Source organism: Scatophagus argus, chromosome 18, assembly GCF_020382885.2.
Source record: "Scatophagus argus isolate fScaArg1 chromosome 18, fScaArg1.pri, whole genome shotgun sequence".
NCBI lineage: Eukaryota > Metazoa > Chordata > Actinopteri > Scatophagidae > Scatophagus > Scatophagus argus.
The window spans coordinates 7,380,570-7,395,366 of NC_058510.1; the positions used below are offsets into that span (position 1 = coordinate 7,380,570).

The following is a 14,797-nucleotide window of genomic DNA, read 5'->3' on the forward strand; positions in this document are numbered from 1 at the left end:
GGCCTGACGAGAAGTCCTGAACCGAACTGGCCTTTGCACTTTGCACTGACACAGACTCACACAGGGCAAGGTGGCCGCCTCACTGTATCTATCTGGCAAGACGAGGTTCAACACACTCCCTCAGCCGCGGAGAAACAGCACACTCACTGTACGCGTGGAGTTGTTTCTCATTTAACATTCAGTACTGGTGCACCATCCACAGCGCATGTTATCCTCACAAACCTGTTTTATTATTTTTCTTTTTTCTTAGCACAGATATGGAAAATAAAATCATGTTTATTTAAACATGAAACCCACTATGTGTTTTAAATACTGAGAGTGTTTTCTTAAATTTACAACATCAATTCTAATTGCCAGGCAAAAAAATAAAAAGCTAGAAAAATGTGATCATTTACTTAAGATTAAATTGAAAATCATCTATTTCTAATGTAGTAATCTAATCTATTTTCATATTGCAACAAGGCTGAGATTGCTTTTCAGTACTGTTGTGTACAAATGTATTTGTGGTCCATGGCAGGTAATTAATAAAATAAATCGCTTTTTATTTATCTAGAAAATAATTTAGATCCAGAATAGATATCTAGTTATTCTATATATGGCATAATGAGTATAATACAATATCATCTATATGTATATATATATACTGAAAGTATAGAAGTTTATTTATGACATGTATTTATGACATTGTTGAAAAGTAAAACATACATGGATAACATACATGTCTCTCAATATATTTATCTGCTAAATTTTCTTATACATTTTAGAACATGTCAGAAATAAACTTCCATACTTTAAGTCCGTACTGTAAGATTGTGTGTAAGTACATCTTAGTTAATAGTCTTTGGAGTAAAAAGACTGGCATTAAGTATTAAACAAAGTTTTTAAACAAACACATATCAGAAATCTTCAGGGTTTTCCGAAATAAAAATAAAAACGTTATTTGCACAACAATTTCTTCCCCTCCTCTGCAGTTACAACCAAAATTTGGAAATAAAAACATCTTCTATTTTTCATTTTAGCAGTCTCAGCACGACAGTGTTTTTCCACAATCAAGTTTTACGGTGTGCCAGCAGGACACCATGTCCACAGGGACTATCTGGAGAAAGAGGTGAGTACCAGGTGCTGCGAACCCTCTCATGCTATTACCACCACACTGTCATAGCTTTCTGTCCCATTTTACCTTGTGTACACCCTCCCCCAACCCGCAAGACAACAGGATGGCATCACAGCAGCTGCATGTTCTGCAGCTTTGTCAATTTACAGCATATTTCATGGTCTTCGTGGATCCCCCCCCACCCCCTTTTTTAGTTTTATGAAATGGAGACCGTGTTGTAGCACAAAACATGGAGGACTCATTTTGTGTAGGCAACTTGCAAGCATAGAGGCACAAAACTAAAATGGAGAGGGTGATTTCATTTTTTGGAGGGGGGGAAGAAAAGGCAGCAGTATAGGGTTGCAATGTTCCGAAGAACATTCTCTCTTCAAATGTAGACTTGGAGCACCCTCTACCCATCGCAAGTCAAAATGCAGGCCAGCTCCAGAGTCCTCCCATGACTACGTCTGTAATTGTCTGGGAGCCCGGCCTTGCTCCTGTTGCCCAGAATTTTAAAAGAAACCATGAGAGGGGAGACTTCTTTAAAGGCTTCATCAACTGTGACCAACCGCCGACAGCAGTAACCCATGTTATACAGACCGCAGTTATGACACCCTCAAAGGGCTGCCCCCAAGGAGGCAGGCGACAGGGAGGGGGGTACAAGGGGAACAGGGCCTAAGAAGTTTCCCACCTTCCCTTGAACCGCAGCCGCACACCCTCGGCAGGAGGTGGACAGGGCCGGCTTTGAAAAATAACACCTTTGTGATCCCCAGTGTTTGGGGATGGCTCGTGGTCTGCAGATGGCTCAAGATACATTCTCTCTAGATGGATGGCAAAGACAGAGAGAAGGAAGCAGGCTAAGCTACCTGAGAAAAATTTGTTTTTAGGGATTACGTTCAAAAAGTCTCCTGTTAATGTGATTTCTAAATAATATCTAATCTTGCCAAGTATTAAGTTAGGAAAGATTTATTTTACCAAAACAGTTTCGAGTTTGTTTCAACATTGCATACTTCAATGGAGTAGAATATCCCATGCTCACTAAATGCAATAAGATGCTTAACAATAGCAGTTTAACAGTAGTTTCTCCTCTTATGGGCCGCAATTAAGTTATACGAAGGGCCGCCATCATCTTGAAAGTTCACACGTGTCCTGCATGAGGCTAGCTAATGGGCGTGAGCGCAAAACTAAGAAGCAGACGTAGAAACTGGGAGCGAGCACAGTTTTGTACAGGGGGGAATAAATTATTATTGGCCCGGCAATGGTGACAGCGTTTTTCCCTCAGTCTGGGGGAAGAAAACAGCATGCTGAACTTCTAACCCCAAATTCTGAAATCATTTTTAGCTGCAGTTGACAGTCGGTAACCGGCACTTGACAGAGGCTGGTGACGCTTTCCTGCGGCTCAGCGGGCTCCTCGAATGATCCAGCCCTCTCTAAAGGTGATCGGCTGTTGTGCTGTTTTTATTTCCCTCCTCTTGGCTGTCGCCACGGAATACAGCAGGTTTGATCCATTTTCCACCTCATTTACATCCTTTTCTCTTCTTGTTCGGCTGCCAGCATCATATAAAGAACAAATAATTCAAAGGCAAAGTCACAGTTTGAATAGTCTCTTTTTAGTGACCAGTGACAAAATGGTGGATGTTATTCAAGCACAATACTGGACTTATTTTGGTAATATGGCTCTCTTTTAAACTTTATTCACATGGGCCTTTTCTTGGAAGGTTTCCTACCCACAAATTTAATGTGATGATTGTGTTACAGTATTCAAGTAACAACTCAGCTTACAAAGACAGCGTGAGTGCCAGTCTTGGGAGCTCAGTGCAGAAGACGCTACCTCGTGAAGGCTTGTGTCGCCTCCAAACAGCTGTGGTGCCTCTTTTGTGTCATTTGGAGGGCCTGTTGCCCCGGCTCTATTCAGGGCTTTCACACCAGTCTCACTCACTTCTCACTCCCTGGGTTCCTCCTCACAGGTCATAAATTAAGCAGAGGGAGGGGAGGCTTGAGATCAGAGAAAAAAGATCAGTCAGGACCTCATTTTGGTTGGGTTTTATCAAACACTGAGCTGTAACAGCGCCTAAAGACTCAAAGTTTCATGAGCAGCAGTGAGAAGCAAGCCTGATGCTCGGAGGGCAGTCCTCTGATGTGAAGGTAAGTCTGTGGATTTGTGAGTTGAGACTGAGCATTTTGGGTTTATTCACTTGGGGCCACACTGCTGTTGACACTATATGTTATTTTAATGAGTGTTGCGGCGTAGTGGTTAATGTGGCCACAGCTCAGGGCTCGGAGGTGCTGCGAGGCTGTGTGTGTGTGTGTGTGTGTGTGTGTGTGTGTGTGTGTGTGTGCATGAGAAACAGAAAGATGGTGGGGGATGGGGAGGGGGGTGTCACAATATGGTTATGGCGACAAGCACTGGGATAACTCATACTGCCTCTCCTGTCAAAACAAAGAGTACTTGAAGCGAATGAGGCCAGCGTTGACTTACTTTACGGTGACAGGAGAAAGCTTTTGATGCAGACTTTTATTTTGAACTTCATTCTCAATTAAAAAAAAAACAAAAAACATGATGGACACACTGTATTCAGTAAGGCTGCCATACTCGACCCAGCAGTGCATACTGTGACAATGACTTAATGGCATGAATAGGGGAAATATTGCACAGTTCAGTGGTTTGTATTGCGTGCTATCGTGCCTTTGTGAAACAGAAAGATCAAAATTATGAGATATCACGCTACACATGTGGGATCTATTCAGAGGTATCACAAAACTCCCATTGAAAAACGGCTAAATGGCTTTGCATGAGGCTGTGTACAGGACCATATGGACGCCTCCACATCTCCTCATTTCATACATGTTTCTTTTGACATCAATAATGCCTCGGTATCCAGTGGCGTTTGGAACCCATCCAAAACAATTATAAAGTTGCCGTGGAAACTGAGGACCTGTGCCAGGGTGAGGCATACTGTCTCTGCTCAGATAACCGCATGGAAAGTCACAGCAAACAAAGCACTTGACAGGGGTGCAGAAATGGGAGACATAAAAAAAGAGGGAGGGAGGTGAGGGATGGGCAGAGGTGAAGAGACAGAGACGGAATAACAAAAGCAGTGAATGTGGCAAATTTCACAAATGATGAAAACATAGCCAACAGATTTGCATTTTGTGTGTGTGTGAGTGAGTGAGAGTGTAAATTACATACATTTTGCATTAGAAAACACTTGTGATGTGGACATTTATAAGACCTATTATCCAAACATCGCTAGAAAAAGTCAGATCTGGGCTGAGTATCATTGTTATGTTCAGCTTCAGTCGAGGGTTAAGTTTAGGCAGGTATGGTAACACTGCGCGTGTGTTTTTGTGTGTGCATGAATGAACAATATGGTGGCAAACTAACACACAACCCCTCAGTGACACATGCAATTTTGTGTGCAGAACATTGGGACTGGTGTAATGTATTGTAACCTTATGCTAACCTAATGAACAAGAGGATGAAAGCGGTGTAATGGAGGCACTTTTACATTCATCTTTAGGCTCCTCATTATGCGCCGAATATGACAAGCTCGTTAGGAGTGCACAAAAGATTACCCGTGCGGGTAAAGAGCACCACCTTCACGCACAAATAAATAAATAAATAAATAAATAAAACATAAAGAAAATCCTACAAACATACAGACAAAACAGGTAGGAATGTAGACAGCCGAGACTGTACAATTGGTACGCACACACACACACACACACACATGCATACAAACCCCTGGTGGGAGGAACTGGGCTCTTGGAGTCAGAAAGACAATCTGACTGGCTTTCAAAGACCCCTGACTGTCCAGTCTGTTTATTCAGATGGGAGCACATAACACCACCATTTCAAAGTCATTGCATTACTTTGTTTTGATCTCACTGATGAAGAACATAAGTTTCAATGTTCTGGTTGGGCAGCTGGGCCCCTGACGCTACCAAGAGTTCAGCTTTATTTCACATGTGATGTAGTGCTCTTAAAGCTCAGTCATACGTAAAGAATTAAAAACAAACACCAAAACTGTAAGAAAAATAAGCATGTATTTGTGCTTCCTCTAATACATTTGTTTGTTTGAAGAGCAGAGAACACGCTGCTTATTGTATGTGCAGGGTTTTCTAGGCTATGTCAGGTCAGTATAGGCAATCACCGTAACATGAATCAATTAAAACATGTTTTAGTTGTGTGGGCCTGAAGTGTCAGCAGATCTGTGCGCCAGTCATCGTTTGTTCTCATTAGCGTTTCTCTGAGAAATCAGTAGTGCTTGAGGAAATCCGGTAATTTGTATAAGGATGCTCGACCCAACAACATCAAGTCATTTATAACAGTGCAGTGAGTGTATCTGTGTGTACTGCGTGCATACTAGTGTGTCTCTATTTGTGACCATTTTGTTTAAAATGAAAAGGCAATTTCTGCATTAGTCTTAGTAATGGCCATGAGGCCGAGCATCATTAGCTCAACACTGCCCTCCAGTGGACACAAAACCTAATAACCCACACACGAAGTTCAAGTGCACATCACTGTGTGAAGATTCCCCTCTTGAAGATGTACTTATGTCACTGCATTAATGATTTATTTTCATTTTAAAATCACCAATGTCATTCAGATGTTGTGAGATGCTGTGCAGCATAAGAGTTAAAATGAGCTTTCACATTTACGTTGTTTTTGACACAAGGTTTGTTCAGCTGTTTATTGTGTGCAACATGAAAACAAAGCTTATGATCATTTTCAGGAAGGTCATCAATCAGTTTCAATTTGTAGACCATCAAATGTCACATTTCACGTGATAAATATTTTAAATTATAGGTTTCACATCGTGTGATGTTAAATTTTCAATCTGGTTAGTTCAGAAATTGATTGGGTCCCCATTCAAATGTGTTTTTGACAAACAGTACTGATAAACTCGTGTTTGATGTTAGAAGGGTTGTGACAGTAACTGCATTACCACAACATTACGTTCCTGCAGTTATCAGGACGCCCACTGGTTGTGCTCGTTACTCTCACAAATGCAATTTTTTTCTGATTTTCCAAATTTTTTGCCGTTGAAAGTCACAGGACTGCATATTGTTTGTGATCTGAAATATACTAAACAGTTTGGTCACTACTGACTGTCTTCCATCCTACGTTCAAAAAAGGTTTCTTAACTTTTAACTTTTTTAACTGGTTTCAAATGTTCTGATGAGTATCTATGCAGAGACACATCCAGAGAAGTTTTAAGTGTCTCTGTTTGTTGTGTGTACAGTTGAGCGACGTGGAGTACAGCTCCGTGGTCATAGATGTTCACAATTATCCTCTGACTGCATTGTTAGGGACAGCAGAACTACTGTATAGCGTCTCTCCTAACGTGCAATTTGCTAGATTATGGTAGCTGTAACACAAACACTGCATGACAGATAGTATAAATACAACCTTAGCATAAAAGCAATGCTTTCTTGAGGGATTTATATAGCTGTCTTTTGATACTGCTTCTACACACATTACAAATGTACTGTTTTATGATTTATATGCGTTGCTGTAGAGCTGAGGCAGGACCCACAATCTTCACATACATAAGTATAATAAGTATTTTCTGTGATCTTGATGATCTGGTCTGCACATGTGACATCTACCGCATGCCGGTTCGTCTCTGGACTGGGATCCCTAATCTTCTTGACGTTTCTCCTTTTGTTTTTCTCTGTGTTAAAGGGGTTTTATGGTGGGCAGTTTTTCCACTCTCTAATCAGAGGTCTAAGGATGGAGGGTGTTGTACGCTGTGCACATTGTAAAGCCTGCTGAGGCATTGTGATTTTAAGCTATGTAAATAAAGGTGATCTGATGTGGCACGTGTCCTAATCATCTGAATAGACTCATATTCTGAATGTTGGGTTATAAGGGAAAAACCACCATCATAAAAATGTCTGAGTAGGTGTGGAAGCTGTTTAAGTTCTCTTTCCATGGCAATATCCAAATGCACATATACAAGGACCATCTGCATACGGTGTGACAAACATTAAAGATAATTTATATATTTAAAAATGTTCAATACTTGATGGGTGTTTTTCCACTGGTGAGCAGTGGTTTATTGAGTTCACTCTGGCTACAAATATCTAATGTCCAACATATTCTTACAGGCAGGCACTAATGTCTGCACGTTTCTGGGTGAGACATTTTAAAACATTTGAACGCCTCATGCTTTCAGTCGTGTTTATTCTTTGTGTCATATAACAACAGCGCAAATAAACTTATGGAAAACTGTAACTCTCAGAAGTAACACTAACAGTATACCACTTTTATTACAGCTTCCTGTCTGATCTACTCTGTTCTGTTCAGTTCTCTTCTATACTCCCGTCTTGTCATTGGCTCATAGAAATGGGAAGTACAATGACGTCGACCAATGAGATTATAGGTTTATTCCACAGTCGAGGTTCCGGAGTGGCCTGTTATTGTTTTAAGTAGCAGGTGAATATCGGTGAGTAATTCTGATTCCCGTTGAACGGCTGTCTGTTTCATTGGTCATATTAACTGTTTAGACTGTAATGTAAATGCTGTAAATGTTAGCTCTGAACAAGTCGCCGTCTCATTTGAATGCAAAAGTGGGCACATGAAACCTGCGCTCTGTTCGCCAGCTGACGAAACATTCACAGGCAGTAAAACATCCCACTTTTAACACAGTCGGTCACAGAGATGTACACCGACACGGCACGGCCTACATGACGGAGGCTGCGCGGCTTTGTGTCGGCTTGTTGTCGCGAACAAACCGAGCGGAGTGAAGAGGATTTTCTCAAGGTGGCGTCTTCCCGTCACAAGCCCCGTCACTTCCAGATATAACCAAGATAATCTGTGTCGCCCACCATGTACGGTCCGCAGCAGCAGCAGCAGCACCCGCATCCCCCTCCCCTTCCCCGGGGGCTGTGCTGCTCCGCTGCTCGTTTACACCCCAACAAGGCCATGGACACGACAGCAGAGAGGACAGTGTCTCCTGTTAAGCTGACAATGCAGGACAGCACAGAGAGAGAGAAACACAATAACCGCTGTCCATCCCCCGCGATGTGTCTCCATTTGTTTATGAGTGTCACCTTAAGAAGCACAAGATGGCGCTATGTCTCACTGCAAACGTCCCGTTTATCAATAGGTCTCTGTCCAGTCTAATAGCATGAATATGTATGCTGTGCCGAGCCCGGGAATACCAGGCTGTCCGCCGGGTCTAGAATACCTGACTCAGGTAAGAGAAAAATATACTGGAGCTTTTGCTTTCCTTACAAATATAAAATCATATATTAGTCTGGGTTTTGCTGCTTGTATAAAGTTACTGACGCCACTGTTACTCTAACTGTGATTTTGTCTCCATGTGATCTTAGTTTCTTAATCATCATTTTAGTTTAATATACATTTGTTATTTAATTCTCTTACATTCTATGCTTATTTTTAGGTTGCTTATTTTGCAAGAACCAGATTTTCCTGCTGGGGATTATTATTTATCTTATCTAGTTAAAATAAGATAGGCCTTTATTAGTCTGCAGTGGGGTAAATCTCAATGCTTAATGTAAGTACGGTAAGACATGTTAGTTCCACTTAGTGGCTCGTGGCTGACAGAGTCTGTTAATTTGTTCATTAAGGGGAGAGGAAAGGACCAAGCATTGCCTTCCTTTTCTTTAAATATTTAGCATTAGCATGCTTTGGATTCACTATCATCAGCCAGTAGCAGACCAAACCCTGAAGAGGGCTTTGCAATCCCTTATTTTTAAACACACATTTCACCAAAAAAAAACAAAAGCAGCTTTAAAATGTATTTCACAACCCGCCTGCGGAGATGCAGATAATGCACCAACGCCAGAAAAGATAGGCCTGTTTTTTAAGAAAGAAATTCAGATATGTCACGGGGGGGAAAAAGTTCAAATTAACACTGGCTGAAATCCATTTAGCTGCTTCAGTTTCAGGATGTTGTTACTGTGCGTGTTGGCTCACTGTTAAGGCTGACTGGGATGCTTCAGCTGAACATCGTCAGTGTTGTCAACGACAGCTTTGCTTTTGCTGCTATGAGAAGTCAAATTTGTAGAATGTTGTTTACTGGGAAAGAAGTTGCTGATTAGATAATGCACTCCTGCAGACTGAAAAACCAGGAATTGCGTTAAAAGCATAATATCTCTGTTTTTAGCGTTTATATGTATCAGTGGTTCTTGGAAAGTACATAAAAATGCCCATGGAAAAAACAATATACCCTGACAAAAAAGAAGTTACTGCACTGCACAAGTTTATAGTCCATTTTAACAGCTGGGTAGCCCACACCGTCCTTCACTGGACAGATGCAAACTTGTTTTAAAAGCTCACCTCCAGCTACACCCACTGCACTTAACTGCTGCATTAAAAACACACAAATGCATATGTCTGAATTGAGTGTATGTGGTTGTCTGATTTTCTAGGTGGATCAGCTACTCATCAAACAGAAAGTTGAGCTTGTTGAAGGTAAAGTAAGTGAACGACCTCAGAAGAAAATAAATGACATGTCCTGCTTGTTCTTTGTACAACCCGGATCCCAAAAAGGTTGTGATGCTGTGTGAAACATGAATCAAACAGAATGTCATCGTTTGCTAATCCTCTTCAACATAAACGCAGCTTGAACTCAACAGTTCAAAGACAATATTTTTAACGTTTCACCTCATCAACTTCGCTGATTTGTGTAAATGAATTCTTATTCTGAATTCGATGCCAGCAGCATGTTTCAAACAAGTTGGGAATGGAGCAGCGAAAGACTAGTTTCGTTTTCTGACACAGCGTCCCAGCGTTTCTTGGAATCGCAGTCTGTCAGCAATGAGATCTTCATACGTGCTGTTTGTCTACGCAGCCCTTGTTGGTTTTGAAAGCAACAACAAGTATGAAGTCCGTAACACCCTGGGCCAGAACGTGTTCTACGCCGTCGAGGAGAACGACTGTCTGAGTCGACAGTGCTGTGGTCCCCTGCGGCCCTTCAGCATTCACGTCCTCGACAATTTTGGACAGGAGGTCATCACCGTCACCAGGCCGCTGAAGTGCATGTCTTGCTTCTTTCCTTGTTGTTTACAAGAGGTGAGCGAAACCTTATCCGTCATTGTTTAGTTTACGTGTTCAACACAAATTCTAGTGAGTATATGACTACAAATCACCCTCTGTTCTCCCACAATCCCTCACTCAGCTGGAGGTGCAGGCTCCCCCTGGTAACACAGTGGGGTACGTTGTACAACAGTGGCACCCGTTCTCCCCTAAGTTCCTCGTTGCGAATGAACACAGTGAGCCTGTACTGAAGATCCACGGGCCCTTCTGTGGATGGAGCTGCCTTCCAGACGTTGACTTTGAGGTGGGTTTATCTGAACGCAGAAATGCACCGCATTTGTCAAAACACCACCACGACATGGAAACATTTTCGTCCTCTGGACATTATTTTGTTCCTTTTGTAAGGGATTCTGCTTGTGCTCTGGAGCAGGAAATGTGTTTCTAATCAGAGCAGACTGTAGCCTGGCTGAAGCCCCTGCACAGGGCACGCTCTTGTGTGGCACAGTGAGGCCATTGTTCCACGGCTCAGATGGTTTTATTAGATTTGGGTCATTGATACAGACCTTTTACCAGACCCAGAGGAGGGGTAACTGAAGCATGATATTACCATCCTGGTTCTTCCCTAGCTGCTCTGAAGTCATTACTGGAGATAAAAAACTCAAGTTACTGTGGCAGCGGGCAAAGAAAATGAACTTGGATGGAATTATGATTTGTTCCATGATCTTCATCCAACAAAACCCCAAAAGTTTAAGGGTTGGTCTGTATCCTAATGCAACACATGTCAGCATTTCTTCTTCTCTGTAACTCTTTCCGCAGATTTTGACAATGGATGAAGTCAGTAAGATTGGTAAAATCAGCAAGCAGTGGACAGGACTTCTCCGGGAAGCGTTCACAGATTCAGACAACTTTGGTATCCAGTTTCCCATGGATCTGGATGTGAGAATGAAGGCCGTAATGATCGGTGCATGTTTTCTCATTGTAAGTACAGTGATATGCATTTTTAGTTTAGTTAGTCAACATGTCAAAAAAGTGACACTATTACTTGTAAAGACAGACTTTGCAAAATAAGAGTAACTAACTAGAGTGGCTGTTACAGACGCAGTAGCCTCATATGACCCAGATTGATGTGCTTCTCTACACTGGTGGTCGGAAATTTCACGTACCTACCACTTAATGTACCATTTGGGCCACATTTTGTGGACAGTGTGACCTGAAGCAACCCCAATCAACTCAGCACAACTGCAACTCAGCTTGTCAGAGCTACTTTCTGTTGCAGAACAAGTTACATTTCCAAAAATGATTAAATGCTATAACCTCAGTATGTTGGCAGTGACGTGTCTCTGAATAGATTCTATACTCTGGCTTATCTCCATTTAAACATTAGATCTGTGTCAAGTTAATGCTTTTGCTTTTTATTTAACACCTTTTTTTCTTTCTACCCAGGATTTTATGTTCTTTGAGACGACTAACTAGGAGCCAAACAGGATATCATGTAAGCATACAACATTCCTGGAGGATCAAGGCCACAAAGCCATAGTGATCAGTCCCAAATGCCCTAACACAGAATAACCTTCAGATGTTTAAAGTTTTAAGAAAGTACCAAAAGGTACCTAAATGTTATAACTTTGCATGAACAATGACATAGAAGGTTTGTTTTAGTCTTAGTCTGCTCAGGTTGGTTGTTAAAACAGGTTAGCGGGTTGTAAGTGCAGTGTTTTTAGACAATGTTTTTTGACAAGGTTTTCATTTGTGTTTACATTGTGGTCACTGAGCCCGTCTGAGCCCGGCACCTAAGAATAATATAGGTAATAAGAATAAGATCAATATACAAGAAAATGAACAGGGAGCACCTTTACAGGTAAGTGCCGTTTTACGTTCTACAGAAAGAAGTACTGGTGTCATTACAGTCAGTATGCAAAGAGGGTTGTGTAATGTGGTCATATTAACAGTAAAGGTGTTAATTTATATAGAAGACTATGCTTGGAGCTATATTGTTTGAGAACTGAAGGACTCATGTAATGAAGTCGTTTGTAGTGTAGATATTTAACACTTTTTTTTCATTGATTTATATTTTGGTCTGTTTAACAATTTGTCAACGTAGAGAGAAGTGTGTTTGCACTGCTTTGTGTGTGTGACAGAGAGAGAGTGTGTGTGTGTCTGTCTGTGTGCAATGAGTGTAAACATCACAGGATCGAATAATATTTTTGATGCCAGAATGATTATGCATTGTCAACCCTGTCAAGGTTGTTTACTTGGATGGGTTACTGCTTGAAGTACAGTTCCAGTCCTGTCCACAAGGGGGAGCTCGCTTTTCATTTTAGAAAACTGAATACCTGCTTACGCCATAGGTTTTTATTCAAATATGAGTGTTCGATGACATTGTATATTTTTGGACAAACTCAGGTTGATGCATGCTCTTGTATTATAGTGTTGGATAGAGCTGGCTCTGGGAATTACCTGATACCATGTATGTAAAGATAGAGTAACATTTTGGAGGAGGTTTTGTACATTTAATCATCTAATCATACATTTCCTGGTGTATCAGCCTGAACTGCGATCTTTTTTCATTGTTACATTACCTGTGGTGTGAGAGCTATATATGCTTCAATAACGCAATAGTGAAATAAAACCTTCATGCCCATTAAAAGGCCACTGATGTTGCTGTGCACCATTGCTTCATTGTAAAGCTGAAATTTGAGTGTGACCTTGAGTCTGATTAGTGATGGCATAAAGTATTGTAGCAAAGACTATCTATGTGCTCTTTTGTAGCATTATGATAAAAAGTGTTTTTTTTTCCCTCCACATGTATGTCATCTGTTGTTCTGGAAACCTGCAAATAAAACATCAATTTTATGTAATTTATTAACAGATATGAAGTCTTAAAAGCTTAATGGTTTTATTTTTGTAAAAAGCACTATTAATGGGAGAGCCAATGTTTCCAGCGCTGAGTTTAAGTTTCTTATGACAGCAGTGTTTTCTTCTGACTCTTGTTTTATACCATAAGTGGATTTAACCCACCCTTTATGAACAATTTAACCCACCCTTTATGAACAACAACTTGATTTAAAGACTAAATACACGATGGACGTCTTTGGAGTCTATTTTGCTTTCACGGCTTAAAAGAAGTTGTTGAAAAGGTACTCAGTTTAAGTAAATTTGAAGATGAACCTGATCGTTGGCCTGTCTTGTTTGGTTGAATGCATAAAGAGTTCAAGATGCTGGTACTACATCCTGTGGAGGCTCTCTGTTTGTGTTTAAAAGCCAAAAAGTGAAGCCAGAATGTGATACAGAGGCAGTTATATATTTAAAAAAAATCACTAAAAGTTTATTCTTCTACTTTTGCACTAATACTGTGAACTAATAAACCATTTCAGTCACGCCATGAATGGAAACAAACTCTGTGACCTAAGCTTGAATTGTGCAAACAGTCCATGAAAACACTTCAATAAAAAATAATATTGTGATGTGTGCAGTTCTTTTGATTTGTGCTTCTTCAGTCACCATTTGGTATTGAAAACCACTGATAATCAATGAACATATTTTTTCAAAACATTACCACTCACTATCAAGGTCTTTTTCATAGTTTGTAAAATCTGTGAGTGTTTCAATGGTCAGACCATGTAAATGGTCACATAAAACCACTGAATCTTGCTTGTTAATTAGTTGAGTTCCGCTGTAGTTGCCCCCTTCACCTTTTTAAGTCTTTTTCTCAAACAGTCCTTGGGAAATGTGAATGTATTTTTTTTTCTGGCTTGCAGACTAATTGAATGTACTGATTACATCAAACATAGATATCCTTGAGGGATAACATGAAGAGGGAAGTGAGATAATTTAATTTTCTCCCTTTTTAAGTAAGCCATCAACCTGAAGCCAACCTTGGATGTGACCAAAAGAACTCTCCTTTAAAATGGCTTTTTTAAGCTTTTTCTTTAATCGCACATCAATGAAACAAGCTACTTTGGGGCTGAGGTTGCTGTTTCTGGTGCAACTTGGGAAAGATCATACAGCAAAAAGAAGTCCAAGACCTGTAGTTGGAGGTTATGCACACCTGAGGATAAGAATGGCTAAGATGTAGTGAGCAAAGATCTAATATTCCATCGCTCTAATAAGATTTCTTATGTTAAAACTCAGATGTTTTCCTCATCTCAAAACCCAAGTATTGCAAACTGAATCAGTATCTGCTTCCCCTGTAACCAAAAAACATCTACACTGCAAGGCTCTGCAGCAGTTTGACATCATGAGAGGGACAACTTCTTCTTCTCCTTCTCCTTCTTGAGGTCATAGCTTACACTTAAACATTCATGTGGATACTCTGCACATTCTCAGTTGAATTTCTGTGAGTCATGGCAAATACCACATTTTAGGAAAATGACAGAGTTTAACACATTGTTTGGCAAGGTTTTTTGGAATATATGACATAACAGAGCTACAGTTAATGAAGCTGTGGTTGGAAAACAATGCGAAGAGTGGAGACATGCGCGCCAAAGGCCAGAGAAGACATGGATGGGGATGAGTTTTTGTATTCTATTTTCTTATGATCATGAGAACGTTTTTAGTCATGCAAGCAACATGGGAGGCCATAGAGACGGCCTGTCAGTTGACAGTGACATTCAGCTCAAAGCCCTGCTGTGCAAAGTAAGGCCTCACTGAGCCACCAACAACTGGGTCTGTGTGCATTAAAATACACATCATGA

The 14,797-nt window shown here is 40.8% G+C and overlaps 1 protein-coding gene across 1 annotated transcript; it reads left to right on the forward strand.

Moving 5' to 3' along the window:
* The first annotated feature begins 7,434 nt into the window (after positions 1-7,434).
* On the forward strand, positions 7,435-13,571 carry si:ch73-206p6.1 (phospholipid scramblase 1). Its single transcript, XM_046371975.1, has 7 exons — positions 7,435-7,545; positions 8,209-8,298; positions 9,497-9,539; positions 9,919-10,139; positions 10,246-10,407; positions 10,920-11,081; positions 11,547-13,571. The coding sequence occupies exons 2-7, from the start codon at positions 8,230-8,232 to the stop codon at positions 11,574-11,576; spliced, it is 687 nt and encodes a 228-aa protein (XP_046227931.1). The 5' UTR covers positions 7,435-7,545; positions 8,209-8,229; the 3' UTR covers positions 11,577-13,571.
* Positions 13,572-14,797: the final 1,226 nt, after the last annotated feature.

What these genes read in the sequence shown, in the direction of transcription:
- si:ch73-206p6.1 (XM_046371975.1), top strand. Translation starts at nt 8,230, where the DNA reads ATGAATATGTATGCTGTGCCGAGCCCGGGAATACCAGGCTGTCCGCCG. An exon ending in GAAAGTTGAGCTTGTTGAAG is followed by an intron (nt 9,540 to 9,918) that starts GTAAAGTAAGTG and finishes TTGTCTACGCAG; the next exon opens with CCCTTGTTGGTTTTGAAAGC. An exon ending in TCGGTGCATGTTTTCTCATT is followed by an intron (nt 11,082 to 11,546) that starts GTAAGTACAGTG and finishes CTTTCTACCCAG; the next exon opens with GATTTTATGTTCTTTGAGAC.